The sequence below is a fragment of the Rhinopithecus bieti genome, unplaced genomic scaffold (genome assembly GCF_001698545.2).
Source record: "Rhinopithecus bieti isolate Rb0 unplaced genomic scaffold, ASM169854v2 scaffold_7888, whole genome shotgun sequence".
Taxonomy (NCBI): Eukaryota; Metazoa; Chordata; class Mammalia; order Primates; family Cercopithecidae; genus Rhinopithecus; species Rhinopithecus bieti.
The window spans coordinates 27,905-48,854 of NW_016805944.1; the positions used below are offsets into that span (position 1 = coordinate 27,905).

Genomic DNA, 20,950 nt, shown 5'->3' on the forward strand with positions numbered 1-20,950 from the left:
GCTCAAATGAATAAAGCAAATGGTTTCAACACAAATAAAACTTAATTATTTCAAGAACAATGCAAAAAAATTTTCCAAGATAGTCTACCTTTGCGATAGCATCAAGTTGTCAGAGGAGCTGCATAACCAGAAGATACCCCAAACATCCTAATCATTTTCTTACCTCAGAAAAAAATCCTGTCAATACATGAGTCTCAGGCTCCCGATGAATGCTGAGGGCTGTATTCATTTTACTAAACCAAAATGTATTATGTATCTACTCTAGTACTGAGGACACGATAGCAAAACCCTCAAGGAGCTCACAGACCTGCAGGGAACACAGGCGGGCAAGCAACTGACAGAGTGTTGATGCTCTGGTGGGTGAGGGAGCACAGAGAAAGTGCCCAAGCAGTCACAGCTGCCACCTTGAGCATAGAATGGCTCCTTCGTAGGCCAAGCCCTAATAAATGCCCAACGACAGCCTCAAAACTGCACACAAATGAAGAATCCACACATCTGACAGCTGTCGGGACTGCTCAGCTCCTTCTCCAAGAGCATCTCACACTCAACAACAACTGATTCCAGAATCTCCAGATGGCTTGGCCCTCCAGTAAGCATCCTGTAGACAGTGAAAGTTATAAACTGCTATGAGGTAATACTCTTACCTGTGGCTTCAATGTACTCAATACATCTTTCAATAAAAATGGGGATCGGCTTCTCTGGAGTCACGACAGTTGTTAAAGGCACCCCAAAATAGTTACTCTCCCAGGTTGCCTTTGTGATGGATGGCCGGGGTTTGGGCTTTGGTTTCTGTCCAGGAAAGAGAAAAGGAAGCACAAAAACAAGTGAGTATCAACATGTAACTTAACCTTCAGTAAGGCTTCCAGAGGGGAAGCAGTGGTATAAAAACTGCTAGAAAGATGTCAAGAAGTGGCTGGATGCGGTGGCTCATGCCTGTAATCCCAGCACATTGGGAGGCCGAGGCTGGTGGATCATCTGAGGTCAGGAGTTCGAGACCAGCCTGGCCAACATGCTGAAACTTATCTCTACTAAAAATACAAAAATTAACCAGGCGTGGTGGCGGGCGCCTGTAGTCCCAGCTACTCTGGAGGCTGAGGCAGGAGAATTGCTTGAACCCAGGAGGTGGAGACTGTGGTAAGCCGAGATTGCGCCACTGTATTCCAGCCTGGGCAACAGAGTAAGACTCCATCTCAAAAAATAAATAAAATAAAATAAAATAAAATAATTTCAGGAAGGATTAAAAAGACTCGCTTGGCTCATTTCATTAATTTTAATTTTCTATCTTCTGGCCTCTGAATACCACATAAGATGCCAGAAAGTCACACCTTCAGTATGAGACCACATTATTAGAACAAAGATGTTTATAAGAAGCAGGCCATGTTTATGTAATAAAATAACAATACGATAATTATCTACATCCTCTACCAGGGATGCTCTGGAGTAAACAGGAAGTTTTCCAAACACCCTACAAGCATAATAGATGTTACATACTCAAAGATAGCTAAAATCGTTTAAAAAAAATGAAATGGAAAACAGATCATTTCCTCTTTCTAGAAAAGGCAGCAGGCATTCTGCTAGGGCTGATAGCCCCACATGAGAACGTCCCTTGATACATTAGCTTGGGGTCAATTCTCAGTTGCATCCATATTAGGAAAAGGTAAAGTCAACTAATCAAACAAGACAAAGTATTTTTTTGTCTATTTTTTCCCCAGTCACCTTCTTCAAGAAGTACTAGCAGCAGCAGCAGCAGCAGCAGCAGCAACAGCAACCACTTGAGAACTTACTATGCACAGAGTAAGTTCCAAATATCATTATTATTATTATTATAATTTTGAGACAGGGTCTCCCCGTGTTGCTCAGGCTGGAGTGCAGTGGCACAACCACAGCTCACTGCAGCCTGGACCTCCTGAGCTCAAGCGATCTTCCTACCTCAGCATTCCAAAGCTGGGACCACAGGCATGTACCCAGGCTAATTTTTAAATTTTCTGTAGAGATGGGGGTCTCACTATGTTGCCCAGCCTGCCAAATATTATTTCTTTTAAACCTGATGACACTCCATCTTACCAAGGAAAAAATGTCTCACATGCCTAAATGACACAACTAAGTAACTGCTTGGATTCAAATTTAGGAAGATTTGTCTCCAAAGCCTATACTCATTAACATGATTAATACTGAGATACTCTGCTTCAAAAGTATTCAATCTTTTTCTTTTGAACTTTAAATGGAGAAAAAATTACTCTAAACAAATGATAAATTTCCTAAAGCCAAAGAAATACACTTGAAATATTGGCCTTTTGTTAAAATATCTACTAAAAAGAGAAAAGTAACCAAATAGGATCACAGTAAATTAGACCCAGGTGTATCCCCAGCAATTCAGTTTCATTTTCCAGTTGATGAAACCAATTTAGAAAAGCAGATTTACTCAGAAATGTGCACAGCCCATAAAACTAAATTATTTAGGGATTTTACATAAAATCCACGGAAGGAAACAAGCTACCAGGCCACAGGCCACCTATTCCCTCTCCTTCTCCTGCCCATCTTCGTTACTACTAGTACCCCTCTATATAGGAAAAAAATCACTTCCTGTTTAGTCTGAGATTCTTTGAGAACTTCCTGTGCAAACAAGTAGCAAGAAAAAAATAAAAAAGAACAGAGCAGAATATAATGTACACAAGGAAAGAGCAAGTCCATTCCAGTTCTGGGCTGCTGGGTGAGATTACTTCAAATGACAAACCAAAGGCAATGAGAATCCAATCTTCATTCAGCCTGCTACTTGACTCAGTACGGAGAATGCTATAATGTGAATGGATTCTGGGGTCCTAGGGAAGAACCATGCACTCCATAAAGCCTGTCCCCACTCACTGTGAGATACCCACCCCCCATAAAGTGGTGGCATAGCCTCCCAGGTTGGGGGCAATGGCTGCTGCTTACTCCCCTTATAGACTGAAGCAAACAGGCTCTGACTTCAGACTTTTTTTTTACCAAAGAAGTAAGGAAAAGTCAATTAATGATATATGATATACATTTACAGGAAATAATTTAGCCAGTCTATACTGTCTGTCTAGCATCTTCTACTTATATGAAGTATAACATAAAGAATTTAAGGCTGGGCATGGTGGCTAATGCCTGTAATCCTAGCACTATGGGAGGCTGAGGTGGGCAGATTGCTTGAGCTCAGGAGTTCAAGACCAGCCTGGGCAACATGGTGAAGCCCCATCTCTATCAAAAATACAAAAACAATTAGCTGGGCATGGTAGCGCACGCCTATAGTCCCAGCTACCTGGGAAGCTGAGATGGGAGGATCGCCTGAGCCCAGGAGGTCAAGGCTATAGTGAGCTAAGATCATGCCACTGCACTCCAGCCTTGGTGAGAAAGTGAGACCCTATTTCAAAATAATAAATAAATAAGAGGGCTGGCCGGGCATGGTGGCTCACGCCTATAATCCCAGCACTTTGGGAGGGTGAGGCGGGTGGATCACTTGAGATCAGGAGTTCGACAGCAGCCTGGCCAACATGGTGAAACCCTGTCTCTACAAAAAAATACAAAAATTAGGCAGGTGTGGTGGTGGATGCCTATGATCCCAGCTACGCAGGAGGCTGAGGCAGGAGAATCACTTGAACCCAGGAGGTAGGGGTTGCAGTGAACTGAGATTGTGCCATTGCACAGCCTGGGCGGCAGAGCAAGACTCCGTCTCGGGGTGGGGGGCGGGGTGGGGAAGAGGGGCTGAGTGCTTCTATTTCACACGTTGTTGCAACCAGATAACAATGATTCAAACAATGCTCTCTCCCCTTAAAATATTTCGTATTTTTTAAAGTTTAACACGTTAACAGTTGAAAAGTTTTTATATTTAGAGTTTAAAAGGTTAGCTATACAATCTGAATAACCAAAGAGCATCTGTACTTAAATCACATTCATCCATTTCTATCATTCAAGTTTTTAACAATTTCAAATCCTACAGAATATGCCTGTCAAAACTAACAGCACTGTTCAATAAAACCGAGGCTTCCAAATAAACCGCTGTGAAGGAATAAAAATGGAAGCTGCAAGGAAGCTATTCCTAATCACCTTACAGCCTCCTTCTAACCAAGGTTCTAGGAAACAGACAACAAATTTCAATCTTATATTCCCCTACCCTCTTAATACTAGGAACAAGATGATGCCGGTGTGTTCTAACAATCTAACTTACCCAGGACATTTAGCCTTCATCAACTGAGTACCTTCTGTGTACCAGAACCTAGCATAAATTCTTTTTTAGATAGGGTCTCGCTCTGTCATCCAGGCTGGGGTGCAGTGGCACAGTCATAGCTCCCTACAACCACGGCTTCCTGGGCTCAAGGGATCCTCCTGCTTTGGACTCCCAAAGTGCTGGGATTACAGGCATGAGGCACCGCACCCAGCCAGCATAAATTCTTTATAAACACTCCAGAGTCACAAAAGATTTGTGGGTGTGGGTATTAAAAACTCCATTTTATAGAGGCCAGCTCCTAGAAAAAGTCAGTAACTTGACGAAGTCAGGTCTGCATGACTGTAAAACCTGTGCTTTTAACTACCACGGCTTATAATCTAGTGAAAATTATTGGGATGGAGGGAATAAATAAATGGATGACTAAGTGAATAAAAGCACACTAGCAGCCACGCATGGTGGCTGACATCTGTAATCCCAGCACTTTGGGAGGCCAAGGCGGGCGGTTCACGAGGTCAGGAAATAGAGACCATCCTGGCTAACACAGTGAAACCCCATCTCTACAAAAAAAAAAAAAAAAAAAAAAAAATTAGCCAGGAAAAAAAAATTAGGCCAGGCGTGGTGGTGGGCGCCTGTAGTCTCCGTCTATCTCGAGGATGGGCCTGAGGCAGCGCAGAATGGTGTGACCTGTGGAGGTGGAGCTTGCAGTGAGCCAAGATCGCACCACTGCACCTCTCCGACCTGGGTCTCAGATGCAAAGACTCGTCTCAAAACAAAAACAACACAAAAAAGCCCACTAGCTGGGCTCGGTGGTCATGCCTTTGTAATTCCAGCCTTTGGGAGGCCTGGAGGCGGGGCAGATCACTTTGAGGCCAGGAGTTTGGAGCCAGGCCTTGGTCAACTGGTGAAACCCCTCTCTACAAAAATATTTTTAAAAATTATCTGCGGTGTGGTGACACACGCCTGGTAGGTCCAGCACTTGGGAGGCTTCAAGTGGGAGGATGGCTTGGCTGAAGTGGAGCGTGCAGTGGTGCAAAAGTTGTACCCTGCACTCCCGCCTGCGGTGCAGCAGAAGATCCTGTCTCAAAAAAAAAAAAAAAAAAAAAAAAAAAAAAAAAGGAAGGCACACTGATCACTGATTATCTGGAGGACTTCCAAAGGTTTCTAAAGGTAATAAAGATCCACTCATACAAAATACCAGGGAACTTTAAGTTGGCAAAGAGAAGAATGGGGCACTCTGATACCTATTTTCAAATAGCTATAGAGCCACCTATTGACTATGGAGCAGGCTTCTTTTGTACGGCTCCAAAGGGTCACGTTAGGAACGATAAGAGAGACGGAAGGCTAACTGAGACAACTGCTCCTATCTCTTTCACCTCAAAGAGTCCAAGATTTAGTTCAATCCTTCCATTTACAACAGTGGATGTGGAGGGTAAGCTTTTGCAGTAGCATCACCCCACCTCCTTGGTGAGTGACGTGGATTCAATCTCACTCCCTCTTTTTTAAGACTTAAACTCTGTTTACAGAATTTCAAAATACCTCCTTGAGATAACTGAAGGCTCTCTAGGGTGTCACAAAATTGGAACTCTTGCAAAATGAATTCTAAACCTTCCTAGTAAGAAAATCAGAGTTTGGGGTGCATGCCAAGAGCTGGGCCAGATTGCTGATAGAACCAACACTTCAGGCATCTGAAGGGTTACTGGACATATTTCTGATGGAAGTGGCATTCTCCTGAGCAGTCTGCCAGATATCTCATGACCCCAGTCAGATGTGTGTCACTCTTTAGGGAGTTATTGGGTGCACTTTCAGCAGCAAGTCCTTGAAAAGGAGAAAGTGAAAATACCCAACATCCACCTTCTTCTGGAGGCACTTACCTATTAGCAGGCCGAACTGAAAAAAGTACCTACCCAGAGAAAGCCAATCCCTGAGAACAATCTCCACATGTGTGCCTCTAAGTTTACTTATTTATTTATTTATTTTTATTGAAATGGAGTCTCACTCTGTCCCCCAAGTTGGAGTGCAATCTTGGTTCACTGAAACCTCCGCCTCCCCAGGACAAGCCATTCTCCTGCCTCAGCCTCCTGAGTAGCTGCGATTACAGGCGTGAGCCACTATGCCCAGCAAGTTTTTGTATTTTTAGTAAAGACGGGGTTTCACCATGTTGGCCAGGCTGTTCTCGAACTCCTGACTTCCAGTGATCCACCTGCCTTGGCCTCCCAAAGTGTTGGGATTATAGGTGTGAGCCACTGTGACTGGCCGCCTCTAAGTTTAGAGTCCAACTAGGTCAAAAATGGAATAGAGATTCCTTAGGAGTGGCTGGGCATGGTGGTAGTTGTTCTGCACAATTATTCAAAACCTCACGACCACTCTGCAAGGTAAGGGTCATTTAGACCCATTTTACAGTTGAGAAAACAGAGACTCATGGAGATTCAGAGCCAGCACTTAGTGTGCTGTGATCTTTGAACGTCAAAGTCCCATGCTCTTTCCCCTGCATGATCCATCTCCTCCACGATGAAATGCCACTGCCATACACAAAGGACTGGGCCAGCCTGAAACACCTTCACCTTGGCCTTTTAGATCGATTTTAAACAAAAAGAACAACATAGTCCATTGCTTTGTACCTCATAGTTTGCTTAAAACACACCTGATTTTGGTCTTGATACTAACCACAGCAAAGTTTATAAATAATAGTTTATGCCCGTGGTACACTGGGGAGAAATGGTGCCTGGAAACTACCTCTGGTCTCTCGGCTTTTCAGACACAAGGGCATAAAGAGGAAACTCCTGACTGCGGCAGAGCAGGAAGCTGCATCTGTCACTGCCTCTGCTCCCCACTCGGCTGTAAGCCCAGTCCACAGACCCTGTCCAAGTCCACTGGGGCAAGAAAAAGAGTAGAATGGAAGCCAAGGGATAGGTAAGAGCCAAAAGAAGGGCCCTCTATCAGCTGGGAAGATGGTTGGGTTCCAGGGCCTGACGTGCAGTGGGCACTCAATATATTTGCTGAACAAAAACAGTTTCCAATAATGTACTGGGCCAATGTTCTTTTCTATTTTCTCAAATTTAGCTGAGACGCGGACTATCTCTATGGTACAGATTCTCTTTTCTCCTTACACTGTGCTGCTCACACTAGCATGTGAGGAGGTGAGGCTTAGAAGGCCTTGTTCATACTTTGGCAGTACTATATCACAAGCCTTTTAAAAACTGCCAGATGAAGTCCTAATTCCTTCTGTAGGTACTGAATAAGGTACGGTTATTTATGTACACATACAACAAATATTCTACTGGGCTAAGTTCCTAGAAGGCAATTTTTTTTTTTTTTAATGAATTTATGAATTACCCCAAGGCCACGTAACAAACTAGCAGCAGAGCTAACAGTAGGACCAAAGTCGTCTCCCGCCCTCAATGAACTTCTAATCTATTTGGTAACAGAAGACATATCCACAATAAACAAAGCTGATCTAGGTACCACATGAGCAAGTACCAGCTATGCGACAATGGAAAAAGGTAAGAACATTCTATCTTCTGTGGGAACAGCAGGGAGGGCTACTTACTGACCCTACGCTGTCAACTTCAAATATTCTCTTTTGGTCTCCATAAACAACCTTATACATGTAAAGTTACTTATCTAGATTTTAGAGTCAGAAAATAAGGTCACTAGAGTTGTACCATCGGGATAGCCTTTTAAACCTTTTAAATGCCTGGTAACATATCTATTAAAGGAAATACAAAATGGAACCCAGCCTGTTGGATTCACTGCCTTTTTGGTCTTTTTTTTTTTTTTTTTTTTTTTTTTTTTTTTAAGTGCCTAGCTGGGCGCGGTGGCTCAAGCCTGTAAATCCCGCACTTTGGGAGCCGAGCGGGCGGATTCACGAGGTCAGGAGATCGAAGGGACCATCCTGGCTAACATGGTGAAACCCCGTCTCTACTAAAAAAACAAAAAACTAGCCAGGCGACGGTTGGCGGGCGCTGTGTCCCAGCTTCTGGAGGCCGCTGAGCAGAAGAATGGCATAAACCCGGGAGGCGGCGCTTGCAGTGAGCTGAGATCTGGCCACTGACTCCAGCCTGGGTGATAGAGCGAGACCTCCGTACTCAAAAAAAAAAAAAAAAAAGAAAAAAAAAAAAGTGCCTAGACAACAGCCCTAGAGATTTTGATTTAATTGGAGTGGAAGCAGGGTGGGGTGGTGGGGAACCAGGCATCGGTACTGGGTTTTCTGGTGGGTTTTTTGAGACAGCGTCTCACTGTGTTGCCCAGGCTGGAGTGCAGTGGTGTAATCACGGCTCACTGCAGCCTTGACCTCGCTGGCCTCAGGTGAATCTCCCACCTCAGCCTCCCAACTAGCTGGGACTACAGGCATGTGCCACCACGCCCAGATAATTTTTTGTAGAGACAGGGTTTTGCCATGTTGCCCAAGCTAGTTTCAAACTCCTGGGCTCAAGCAATCTGCCAAACTCGGCCTCCCAAAGTATTGGGATTACAGGTGTGAGCCACCACGTCTGGCCTTTTTTTAAAACAGTTAACACCAGCCAGGTGCAGTGACTCATGCCTGTAATCCCAACACTTTGGGAAGCCCAGGTGGAAGGACTGCTTAAGGCCAAGAGTTTTGAGACCAGCCCGGAACATAGTGAGACCCAAACTAAAATTTTTTTTTTTTTTTTTTTTTGAGATGGAGTTTCGCTCTTGTTGCCCAGGCTGGAGTGCAATGGTGCGATCTCAGTTCATTGCAAACTCCACCTCCCAGGTTCAAGTGATTCTTCTGCCTCAGCCTCCTGAGTAGCTAGGATTACAGGCATGTGCCACCAAGCCTGGCTAATTTTGTACTTTCAGTAGAGATGGTGTTTCTCCATGTTTGTCAGGCTGGTCTTGAACTCCTGACCTCAGGTAATCTGCCCACCTCGACCTCCCAAAGTGCTGGGATTACAGGTGTGAGCCACCACACCCGGCATTAATGTTTTATGTTAAAAAAAAATGAGTAACAGGGTAACACCATATATGGAATGCAGTCTGGAACAGGGACAGTGCCATCTGAATGATGAGAGTGAAATCAATACACAGAGCCCCAGAGGGTCACACTCATGGCTTGCCAAGTTGTGTGGTGGCATACTGTGGACTAACTGTAACCAGTAGAGTCTTAGAAAATCGGAAAGATTCCATAAGTGGTATTACTACAGCTGTTCCGTAAACCACTTTCTTGCATTCAATATTCAACATCGTGCCTTTCTGATTGGCAATTATTCTCTTCTATTTCCAAAAGAGTTCCAAAAGGACCTTTTCAATTAAGTTATTTGCTTATGCTCCAAATGTATTCTTGGTTAACTGGTGCTCCCCTTCTGGCTCTGAAAATTCCACGCCCAAGTTTAAAAGAAAACCTGAAGGCAGATGTATTCTTGCTTATAAAATCTATTATTAAAGCACAAATGCTTAGATATGGTCTCCTTCAAGCTGGCAGTTAATACTATGACTCAGTCACTCACCATCGTGGAGCATCTTTATTTAGGGATGAACAGGAAGGACCACAAAGTCCTGGCCTTCCTGCCATCCCTAATCCTCTTAAATAATGGGAAAAGAAATGGAGGCATGTCACCCTATTGCATGAGCTAACTAAATCCAGACCATAGTCTTTTTTTTTTTTTTTTTTTTGAGACAGTCTCCCTCTATTGCCTAGGCTGGAGTGCAGTGGCATGATCCCGGCTCACTGCAACCTCCGCCTCCTGGGTTCAAGTGATTCTCCTGCCTCAGCCTCCTGAGTAGCTAGGATCATAGGCATCCGCCACCACACCTGCCTAATTTTTGTATTTTTTGTAGAGACAGGGTTTCGCCATGTTGGCCAGGCTGGTCTCGAACTCCTGACCTCAAGTGATGTGCCTGCCTCGGCCTCCCAAACTGTTGGGATTACAGGTGTGACCCACTGCACCCAGCTCAGACCATAGCTTTTTGCTCTATAAAGGCATAAAGTCTGGCGATCGTGGGTCCACCCCTGAGAAGACAACTCATGGCCAGTGTGATTGGGAGCCAAACAGCGAGGAGGGCCCACTAGTTTCAGGTACATTTTCATGAACACTTGCCTGAAGTTCAACACACACTGAATTTGGACTTTTCAGTGCTATGAGTCAGTTTTTATAGCTTGCCTCAAACGCTGTAGAAAACCCATTTGGAAGGCCTTTGCCTTATAAGCAAAGGTGATTCCCAACTAGAGTTGGAATAATTTGAGTCCCTACAAAGGTATTTCAGTATCACCAGGTGGTGGAGGAGACCAAGTTCGCTCAGTGAGGCATCAACACAATTCCCAGTTCTTTTAAAAACAGATTTGGGTTGCCTATCATCATTTTTTTTTTCTTTTAAAGAACAGGTGTGCTGTAAGCTAAGGCAGATAGTTAAAGATAGTCTATTTTTATCACCAAAAACACACTACAGAAGTTCTTCAGGCTTAAAATAAACTGAGAATCGAGTGACACCAGTGAGAAACAACTTCTCAAAGTTCCAGTTGCTATTTCAATGTCTCCATGCCTTTTTTGTCCTCTACTCAACTAGGCTTTGAAGCTAGAAACAAACAGCACCGTGCTGTTCAGGGGGGCAGTGAGGAAAAACGGATTTTTTCAGATAATCAAAGATCTTTTGTTTGAATGAACAAATCGACTGGACTGATTGAGTGGTCTAAATATAGGCACCTGACTGTTGAATATTAGCAACTTTTCTGCAGACTGGATGACGAAAATCCACAGGAAGTGGAAATCAGAACACCAGGGTTCAGGATCTCAGCTCTTCCACTCAGTGGCTACACTTACTTGGGCAAGGTTTAATCTCTCTGAGCCTTAGTTACCTCACCTCAAAATCAAGGATGAAAAACATCACCTCATTAAGACTGGGAGGAGGAATAAATAAAAAATTCATATGAAAATGGCTGATATGTACCTGACACACAGTAGGTATTCAATAAATGCACAAAAACACAAAACCCTTCACATGGTAGCCACAGCCCTCTATCATTTGGCCTGGGTCCCCCTCAACTCTCCAGAGCAGCCACGCTAAGCTTCTTTCAACTCTTTGAACACATCAAGTTCTTTCAGCTCCATGAAGCTTCCATCCTCACTGACTTTGTCTGCCTCATGCTTCAAAAGTCTCAGCCTTAAATATCTTTTCCTTGGGGAGCTTTCCTGACACCGCAGTTTAGGTTAAACTTCCTTGTTACACAATTCCTTAGTATCCCGTACTTTCCCTCTGGTAATATTCAAAATGCATGCAAGTACATGTTTAAAACCCAACATCCCCAAGACGGTAAGCTGGATTAACGTCACTGCCACACCTAGGACACCCAGCACAACGTTGGGCATAAAACAAGTGCTCACTAAATGCCCACGCACCGAATTGCATGTCTCCTTCCTAAAAGAATGACTGAACTTGTGCTCTGGAGACAAAAGTACCTCGTTTAAAAGACAAAATTTTTTCAGGAAACAGAAAATCCAAGGTCAAGTCAGTGTGCCCACCCCATTTTTAAAACCAAGGTATGTATTTGGTCTCAAAGCTCATTGAGTAGGACTAACCATTCCTGAAGCACACACCGAGTCTTTCCTAGGCAGGTTACAAAGAGCTCATATTTCATCGCATTCAGCTTGTCTGTCAAAATGCAACATCCCTCCCAGGGGAGCAAGCAGTCCAATTCCCCAGCTGGTTTTTATTCACACTAGAAACTTTAACTCCATTCTAGGCCTCACAAAATGAGAGCTGTGTCCACACAAAGCCACAACAACCAGCCAATTCACTGAATCCAATGAAATAAGCCAATTCACCAGGGGAGGACACAAACTGTCAAACTGGTTACTTGGTGCCTTATAGACCAAACAATGCATGATTGAATTGGTTAGCTTTTCAATAGGTTGTCTTGTCATGTGGTTGCTGCAGTGAGTGAAAGATTTTCTTTATCATTCTGTTTTGTCTTTTTTTTTTCTAGCGCCAAAATAAGAACACATCAGATAGAAGGGTAAATAGCCAATAATGTCTTCTCTTTAAATCCATGGTCAAACACACCAAATGCAGCCATTTCAGCATGACCAAAAGGCGTACTTTGTGGAACAAGGCTCCCCAGCCTGTTTTTTGGCTTTAAAATAAGACCCTGCCGATCCTGATCTCGTCTTTGCAAACGCATGGCACTGGGAGACAGAGACCATGTGCAACAACAACTCTGTACAGACAAAGCCACTATTCATGGACCCTACTGAAGTGCAATCGTAGATTTTCAATTTCATTCAGCTGAGTGCGGAAGGCTCCCACTATGAGGGTGGGTTGCTAAATGGTTCAGCTGGGAAAAGCACCCAGAATGAGAGTCAGCTTTACAGTCCGCACTTTCATGAGGAGAAATGAAAGCGATTCCCTCACTCCAACTGCAGTTTTACAGTAAAGACCTAATCTAGCAAATCAGCCAAGGGCACTGAGTGATTTTTTTCTGTATCACATTGGTACCCAGAGCATAGCTTTTTTTTGTTGTTGTTAGGGCGGTTGCTAGGGTAAGTACCAAGAAAGCAGCTCAGTAATTCATGGAGTTAAAACTTCCACAAGAGGGGACGGATAATGTTGGTCCCTCAAGCCCTCAGCTAGACCAGACAAGTTTTCTCCTTTCTCGGAATACAATATGCATATTTTTACCTTCAAGTCCTTCCTTACCTCACACCACTGCTTTAGTTCCACTCATTCTCTGGGGTCTAGTTAAATGAAGACAGCTGACACTTATCCAGCATGCACTGCGCCCAGTGTTCATTTGTCACAACCTGATCAGGAAGGTGCTCCCTCTTTTGCAAAAAGAATGTGGAGAGGTGACTCACGTGCTCAAAGTCCAAGTAAGGAAGTGGAGGAGCTGGAGTTGACTGTAGCCCAGATTCCCAGAGCTTGAGCTCCTAATCACTACACCCTACTCTAACATAACTACCCCAACATGCCCACACACAGCCTTCCCTGGGCAGGCCACCTATTTTCAGTGGCTGTGTAGGTCTTGCTGCCTCAACTGGGTACTAAGGTCTGGGCAAGAAGGGTCTGTGCCATTTCCCCATGGTGACTGGCATGCAGAGGTACTGAGTGTATTTTCCATTACCAACTGAAATCCTAGTGCCTGGCTGCCCCCTCCCTTCAAATAAATATTGTATTGCTTTGTCATGCCAATAAAAACCAAAGGCCAAATCCCCCACACAGGGGTTGTTTTGGCCTTCTCTGCCCTGACGGTATCTTGCTTTTCCAGTAAAACAAGTGCCAGTCTATGTTCCGAACTGCAGCAATTTTAATAGGAGGTTTGCTCTAGCGGCAAAGGATTTGCTCATCTCTGCACCAGGACGACAAAGCAACTACCCTCATTTCAAAGTACCATTTTCCAAGGCAGGAAAAGAAAATTTCACCTTCTAGTCACTCTTTCCAAAGGATACTCCATAACTGACTTTTGGCACGCTATTGCTCTTGGGCCAGAAGTATCATTTTTATTTGACTTGAAGAGGTGTGGCCCACATAGCTAAAGATAGACCGGAAGCTGACCACTTCTTGCACGCTGACCCAACAACCCGGGGAAGAAAGTCTCAGGTTAGGAAGTGCTCATTACCAGCATGAACACAGCTATCTCAGAGGCGCACTGTGACCAGTTGTTTTCTGCTCAGCCTCCACTACAGTATGTGCTCTTTAAAGCCTGGCTTGCATGAGAATGTGTTTTTAAAGCATCATTTTCAGTAAATATTAAAAATGTAGGTAGAAATCAGAACATAGTTATAATTCAGTATGCTATTATGCCACCTTCCTAATTTCCAGGTGTGCAAACACCCCCACAAATTAGAAGGCTGTCAGCATTTTTAAGCTGTTCTGGCAACAGTCTTCATTGGGAGAGGAGGAGGAAGAGAAGAAATGTTCAAAATGTTTGGATTCCAGTAACATTAAATAGGTGAGCTCTGGGAAAATACTGGAGGCAAGTCAGGCTGTTTTCTGGCTTCCTAAATAAGCAATGCTTTCCACAGGTTGGCCTCCTACCAACCTTTGGAGGAGAAAACACTGGAGGCAGATGAAGGACTCCACGTAGAAAAGCCAGGCAAAGGAAAGTCAAACAGGAGGATGCCTATGGCATTTATTAATAGTCAGCACAGGTGGGGAGGGGAACCGAACCACTCTGCCCTTTCTCACACAGCACAGGTGAAAAAACTCTGGAAGCTCCTGGACAGCGGTAATGCAGGAACACTCTCTACTATGTGATGTAGCACAAGGGGGATGCAATTTCCTTGGGAGGGTGATGGCACCCTGTTCCCCCATCTCTTGGGGCCCGCAGGGCTGCCAAACTGGCCTCTGTATTATATTTTACAAAGAGTTGTCAGGATTGTCAGCTCGCAAGACAGCCTGGATTCTAGAACCTTCTGATTTGGTAGGATTTGTAATAATAAAAGTTTCTGGCAACCTTTCTTTCCAAAGGTCCCTGCAATACTTTTAGACAAGTAATTCTGTTCTCTGTTCTTTCATGGGAGGGAGAGTAGCAAAAGCTTTAACATGAAGAAATCCTATGTATCATAACCTGCTGGTCAAGGATTATTATATAACACAGTTCTGTTGTGGTATCTCACCAAAATGTCTTTTTCTGAAAAAATAAAGAGCATTTATATATATATATACACACACACACACACACACACGCATATTGTTTTTTCTTTTCTTTTTTTTTTTTTGAGACAGAGTCTCCCTCTGTTGCCCAGGCTGGAATACAGTGGCATGATCTTGGCTCACTGCAACCTCTGCCTCCCAGGTTCACACGATTCTCCTGCCTCAGCCTCCTGAGTAGCTGGGACTACAAATGCCTGCCACCACGCCCGGCTAATTTTTGTACTTTTTTAGTACAGGGTTTCACCACATTGGCCAGGCTGGTCTCACTCCTGACCTCAAGAGATCTACCTGCCTCGGCCTCCAAAAGTGCTGGGATTACAGGCATGAGCCACCGCGCTGCGCCTGGCCTATAGAGTATTTCAGTATTTCTAAATCAGCCTTGGCATTTGGGGGTGGGGAGGAAGATTATTTCTCCCTACTCCAAATGGAAAAAAAAAAAGTTGAGAAACGCTTTTTCTTTCTCAAAGCCTAAACCCAAGGGGACAGAGTACTGCTTACAGCTCTCTGCCCTGCAGACTACAAACTACAATTCTAGCAGGATAAGAGACTTCATCTGCAGCCAGGCGCAGTGGCTCATGCCTGTAGTCCCAGCACTTTGGGAGGCCGAGGCGGGCGGATCATGATGTCAGAAGATGGAGACCATCCTGGCTAACACGGTGAAACCCTGTCTCTACTAAAAAATAAAATAAAATAAAAAAATTAGCTGGGCACAGTGGTGGGTGCCTGTAAAATCCCAGCTACTCAGGAGGCTGAGGCAGGAGAATGGCGTGAACCCAGGAGGTGGAGCTTGCAGTGAGCGGAGATTGTACCACTGCACTCCAGTCTAGGTGACTAAGTGAGATTCCATCCCCCCTCCCCCCCCCAAAAAAAGATAGACTTCATTTGCTCCTGCCTCTACATATGATGAGCAGGCCCAATGTTTATAATGTATACAATTAACTTTTTCTTTTCCCTCACTGCCCCATTTGTGATCCCTAAATAAAATCCGAGTTTCTAACTGATAGCAGCAGCAACTCCCTTGAAGATAAAATAATAGAGCTGGATGATATTCCAATTTAACAAATACAGGACAGGTTTATAACTCTCAGTGGCAAGATTCTCTTTTTTCATTTATGTACTCAAAGACTCGTCACTGATGTGTGTGTGCAAATCATCATCCAATTTTTCACTCAAATGCAGCAACCTTTACAGATCAGCAAGGGAGTAAAGGGTCATTTAAGAGATGTGCGGATGAAATGTTATGTTTAGCAGAGACAGATTGCGGCAAGCAGTTTTGAGTTCCGGTGTTTTAGTGAAGGGAGAGCAGAGAGCAAGTGTATTGTCACTGTGCTTGGCCACTTGTCAAGGCGCTGACAAGTTCTGCATTATCTCCTCATTTTGCTAATTAATTAACTATTGTTTTAGGCAACAACAACTCAGACTATCTATCCAAAGTCCTAACTACTTGAGAGCTGCCAATAGTAGTAGTAGTTAATTGAGGCACTGCTTTTTATGCTAAGTCAAACACACACACAGGGCAGTTTTTTTTACCAGAATAGGTTGTCCTTGAAAAATCATCATGTATCAACCCTCACCGAGACACTGTACAAAACAGTATGACTAATCCTAAACTGGTGTCTTACCTTAGTGTTCCTCCTTAGGCTGCGAAGAATATTCCTCCTCCGTGGGTCTTCGTCTGTTTCATATGGAATCACGGCATTGTCCCCTTTATAACCCTGGGATGCCTGATCCTCCTCTTTCTTCCGGATGGGCCCCAGCTCATCATCACTCCCTACGCTGAAGCTGGTTCGGTAACTAGCAAACCGCCCCAGCCGGGTGCATCTCGTCCTGTACAGCACTGGCTTGCTCACGATGGAAACCTTGCGCCCTCGCTCTAGAGAGCTGGTGTCCATTTCACTGTCGGAACCATTCCCGCTGCCGTTGGACTGGGCTTTGTTGATATTCCGAATGGTGATGATTTTGCCTTGGGTGCTGTCATGGGGCACGGAGTATATGTTTTCTTCTTCATTCCTTGGCTTCACCACAGCATCCATGGGTTCAGCATAGTCAGAAGGATCAAACCCATCCTGAGGCAGCCAGGGGCTAGAAGACACAGACTTCCTCTGTCCATCCCTATGGCCTTGGTCTAAATAAGATAAATCCCCCTTTGTAATTTCAAAATGGACAGGAGGCTTTGGTTTGACTGGTGGAGGTACTTTGTTGTTCAGTTTACTCTCAAAATTGCTCATAATGAAAGACAGCCCATCATTTCCCTCCAGTTCCATAGAGAGTTTAGAATGGTCTTTGGACAGAGAAGGCAGTGATGTGTCTTCTCGAAACAGGCTGTAAGATGGCTCGATATCTTCTTCTGAATCCTGCAGGTTTGAGTTGCAGAGCGGTGATCCTGCCCGGGGGGAGTTAAACACCTCTTCGGTTGTGCTACAGGCCTCGGCAGCATTATCGTACATATGAGTAGCCTCGATTATGTTCTTTTTTTCCACCACATCTTTAAAAAATGGGTGAAAGATCTCAAGTTTATGCTGGGGTTGGCTACAGGGGATGCTTGTGAACCTTCCGTCAATTTCTTGAGCAATCTCCTCCCCCTCAGTCAGCTGTTCCCGACTTAAGTCATTGTCCAGGACATCTACAGCGCCATCAGTGAGTGCTACGAGCTGAATAGGAATAATATCCTGCACTTCACAAAGAAAGGCACGTAACATAGCCAAAGAGGCCTTACGTTTGGCTGAATAAAAAACAATGTACCCATGAACCAACCGGCTCTTTCTGATGCTAAAGGAGGAATGGTATGAAAGAATAGACAGTTCGATCCGCTTCTTGTGCAGTCCGATTGGTAGTTCAAGTAAAACAGAGTTGTTGCTTCCACAATGGGAAGATTTACAGGTTTGGGACTGAAGGACAGGAAAAAGTATGTCATCTGCACTAAAAGGATCTCCACACATCAGACACATAACAATTCGTAGATCAACATCAGCCAAATCTTTGATGCTAGCAGTAGAACTGACCAGGTTTAAGTTACGCTTAGAGTCCAGGAGTCCCTTCAAAACTTGACTGATTTGCTTTTCATTAATGTTGCGTCCATAACCAATGCCAGCAGAAGCAGGGTCGAGAAAGACACACTGAAGTTTGCTAGCAATTTGCTGACCTTGCTGTATTAAGCTATGCAGAGTCTCTCCACTGGTGTCTCCTCTCTTGTTAACCAAAATTAATGTAAGGGGGAGATGGACTAAATGATTATCCCGCCGGCCAAGTGTGGACTCTCTACTCTTCTCTATACTTTCCACTACATAGGATAGCGATTCCTTTGAATTGTAAAGGCAAAGACAGCCATGGGGCTGAAATGTTGGTGTCTGGAAAGAGTTCACAGGAAGCCTGACATTCCCCTCTATTGGCCTCAGGGAAAGCTCATACATTTTACCATCTATCACATACTTGTCGTCATTTGTACAAAGAGCTCGAATCTCATTGGCCAATTCTCGGGCAAGGCCGTCTTTGCCCAATATAACCAAGTTGATTCTATCAATGTTAGGGTCAGAGAGTGAATTTTTCTGATTCCGGTCAGACGGCCGGATAAACCGAGAACTAATCAAGTGCTCAATCTTAGCGTCCACACAAGCTGGGCAGCTGGGGCATGTCTCCTTTGTTGGGTGGTACACAAAATGAATGTGTTTCAGAATAAGGGCATCACGCTCTGCTTGGAGCTTTTGTAATGCTTTAAATCGCTGTTCCTCTCCCAGAACATCCTGAATAACACCCATCTTCTCCTTGCTGGGCTTAGCATCCAGCTCCAGTTCATAAAACAATTCTGAATATTCCAAAAGCAACTCCTGAAATTCTTCCTTTGCTTTATCTATAATTTGCTTTTGGTGTTTGCCGTAAATATCCATGTATACAGATTCTTCCAGCCACTGGTAGAAATCTTCATTCATAATAAAACTACGGGCCTCTTCCCAAGGCTTTCCGGGAGTTATGAAAGGAGAGGTCTCCAGGTTTTCTTTAAACGCCCTTCGCATCTCAACTCTTTTCCTCTCATTCCTCAGCTTCTCTAAGTGGGCCTCGTACAGCTGCTCTGCAGGGACAGTATCCATTAAATCAAAGGGAATCCGTTCATTTTCCATGTTGTCAATGTGGTTGGTGGCATCCCATGGTGTCTCTTCAAGCACAACAAACCACTTCAAGAATTCTGACTTGGTTTCTAAGAGCTTTTTGGCTTTTATGCAGCTTAGGTGGTCTATTTCATCTAGATTAGGTATAAGAGCTTCAAAAGCTAATGGCAGGGCTGCCAGGTACAGCTTTCTCCTACGCTCGATATGCTCATGCTTGAGGCGGTGGATGTGCTGTAGAAACAGCTTCTTGGCTTTCTGAGTCCCTTCCAGGTAGACATAGTCCTGGTATTCTGGAGAGGCCTGCATCTTTCGGCTGACACTCAGCCAATTCTCATTGTGGTTTTTCACAATGCGACTCACTAGCCACTCATACTTGTCTTTCGCTGTAGCTATCTGCTGACTCTGCTGCTTGAGAGCTTCAAAATAAGGAATGATTTTTGTCTTTCCCCGACTTTTATCAATGAGTTGCACTAAGGTGCTGAAAGCCAAGTCCACGTTTACATTGGATCTCGCTGAGGTCTCCACAACCTGGAGGTTCTTTTTGCTTAAGGCAAAAGTATGTGCATCTCTAATGTACCGCTCAACACCTTCGTCACACTTAGTCAGGACCACCACTATGGGCTTTTTTGTTTTTGCAAGCTGATTATAGAGATTAGAGACAAACTTGAGCTGGTCATCAAAGTTCCTGTTCATGCCCCTGCTAACGTCGATACCAAGAAGAAAACCATCAACCAGCAGCTTTCCGTCTGGCATTTGTTTCTGCTCAAAGTCCTGCTCCAGCCCCAGCTGGTCAGTGCAAAAGTACATGAGTTTTTCAGCTGATGCAAGCTTGGTTGCAGCAGCTCTCTTGATATAGGGCTGCAGGGCCGTGCTTCGATGAGGTTGAAAAGTCTGATCATCAATAAATTCAGTCTGCTCCACAATGTGCATTTTACATTCCACACAATCCTCCAGGGAGCGGCTAACTTCTCCCCAGTAGAGAAAGTGGTCATTATTGACCACTCGCCCTCCAAAGTCACTGGTGCTGAGGACGGAGGTATGGTCCAAGTGAAACTCGTCAGCACTCGGGCGCACAAAGCGGTTGCACAAACAAGACTTTCCAATCCCACACTGGCCCTTTTCCTTCTCGGTCCCAGATAATCCCACCACACTGATGTTGTAGGTGGGAATTCGGACATCTTGCTTTCTTGCCATCATCATCGTCGACACATCCTGCCACGATCAGCCACTTCCGAGATCAGATTAGTGTTTCCAATGGATCAGATGGCTTCCTACATTATTAGTGGGGGTGGGCTGGACATGCAGCAAAAACGCCAGGTCCCATAGTGTTGTATACCAGTATGGTCACTGTTCACCACCTCTCATCGCCAAATAGCCAACATTTCTTCCTAGACGGGGAAAAAAAGAGAAAACCCATCAGCATCATAATTTTAGAGCCAAATTTTAATCAATTAACTACAGTAAAAATTTTTTATTCAACAAATATTTAGTAAACATCTCATGTGTCAGGCCTTGTGCTGGGTGAAGATACAAGAGCAAATAAGACTCACATCTATGTGTTCTCAGAGAGGTACAATCTAGTCCAATGGAGGAAAACATAAGTAAGCAGTGTGGTAAGTGCTAAAACAAGGGTGTGAGGGCTCCCTGGAAAAAGGGCTGATTCCAGGATTAGGGCAGGATAGGGACAAGATGAGCCTGGAACATCTTTTTATGCAAGAAAAAAAACGATGGAGCATCTCACAAGGACACAGAAGCCAGCCTGAAGGGGTTCCCACTGGCCAACTCTGGGACAATTTGAGCACCAAAATATTAAGTATGATAATGAATTATAAACCCATTGCAAAAAACAAGAACCTCTGCCGGGCGCAGTAGCTCACACCTGTAATCCCAGAACTTTGGGAGGCCGAGGTGGGCGGATCACCTGAGGTCAGGAGTTCGAGACCAGCCTGGCCAACATGGTGAAATGCCGTCTGTACTAAAAATACAAAAATTAGCTGGGTGTGGTGACATGTAACGGTAATCCCAGTTACTTGGGAGGCTGAGGCAGGAGAAT

At 44.4% G+C, this 20,950-nt stretch overlaps 1 protein-coding gene across 2 annotated transcripts in view; it reads right to left on the minus strand.

Moving 5' to 3' along the window:
- Positions 1-609: 609 nt before the first annotated feature.
- Positions 610-20,950, minus strand: part of ARHGAP35 (Rho GTPase activating protein 35) — a 76,165-nt gene continuing 55,824 nt past the window's right edge. For both annotated transcript variants that reach the window (XM_017874297.1, XM_017874296.1), the window contains exons 2-3: positions 16,417-20,285; positions 610-789 (exon numbers count right to left, since the gene is read on the minus strand). In XM_017874297.1, the coding sequence (XP_017729786.1) occupies positions 625-789; positions 16,417-20,097 (3,846 nt within the window). In that variant the 5' untranslated portion in view covers positions 20,098-20,285 and the 3' untranslated portion in view covers positions 610-624. The remainder of the gene's footprint in view (positions 790-16,416; positions 20,286-20,950) is intronic.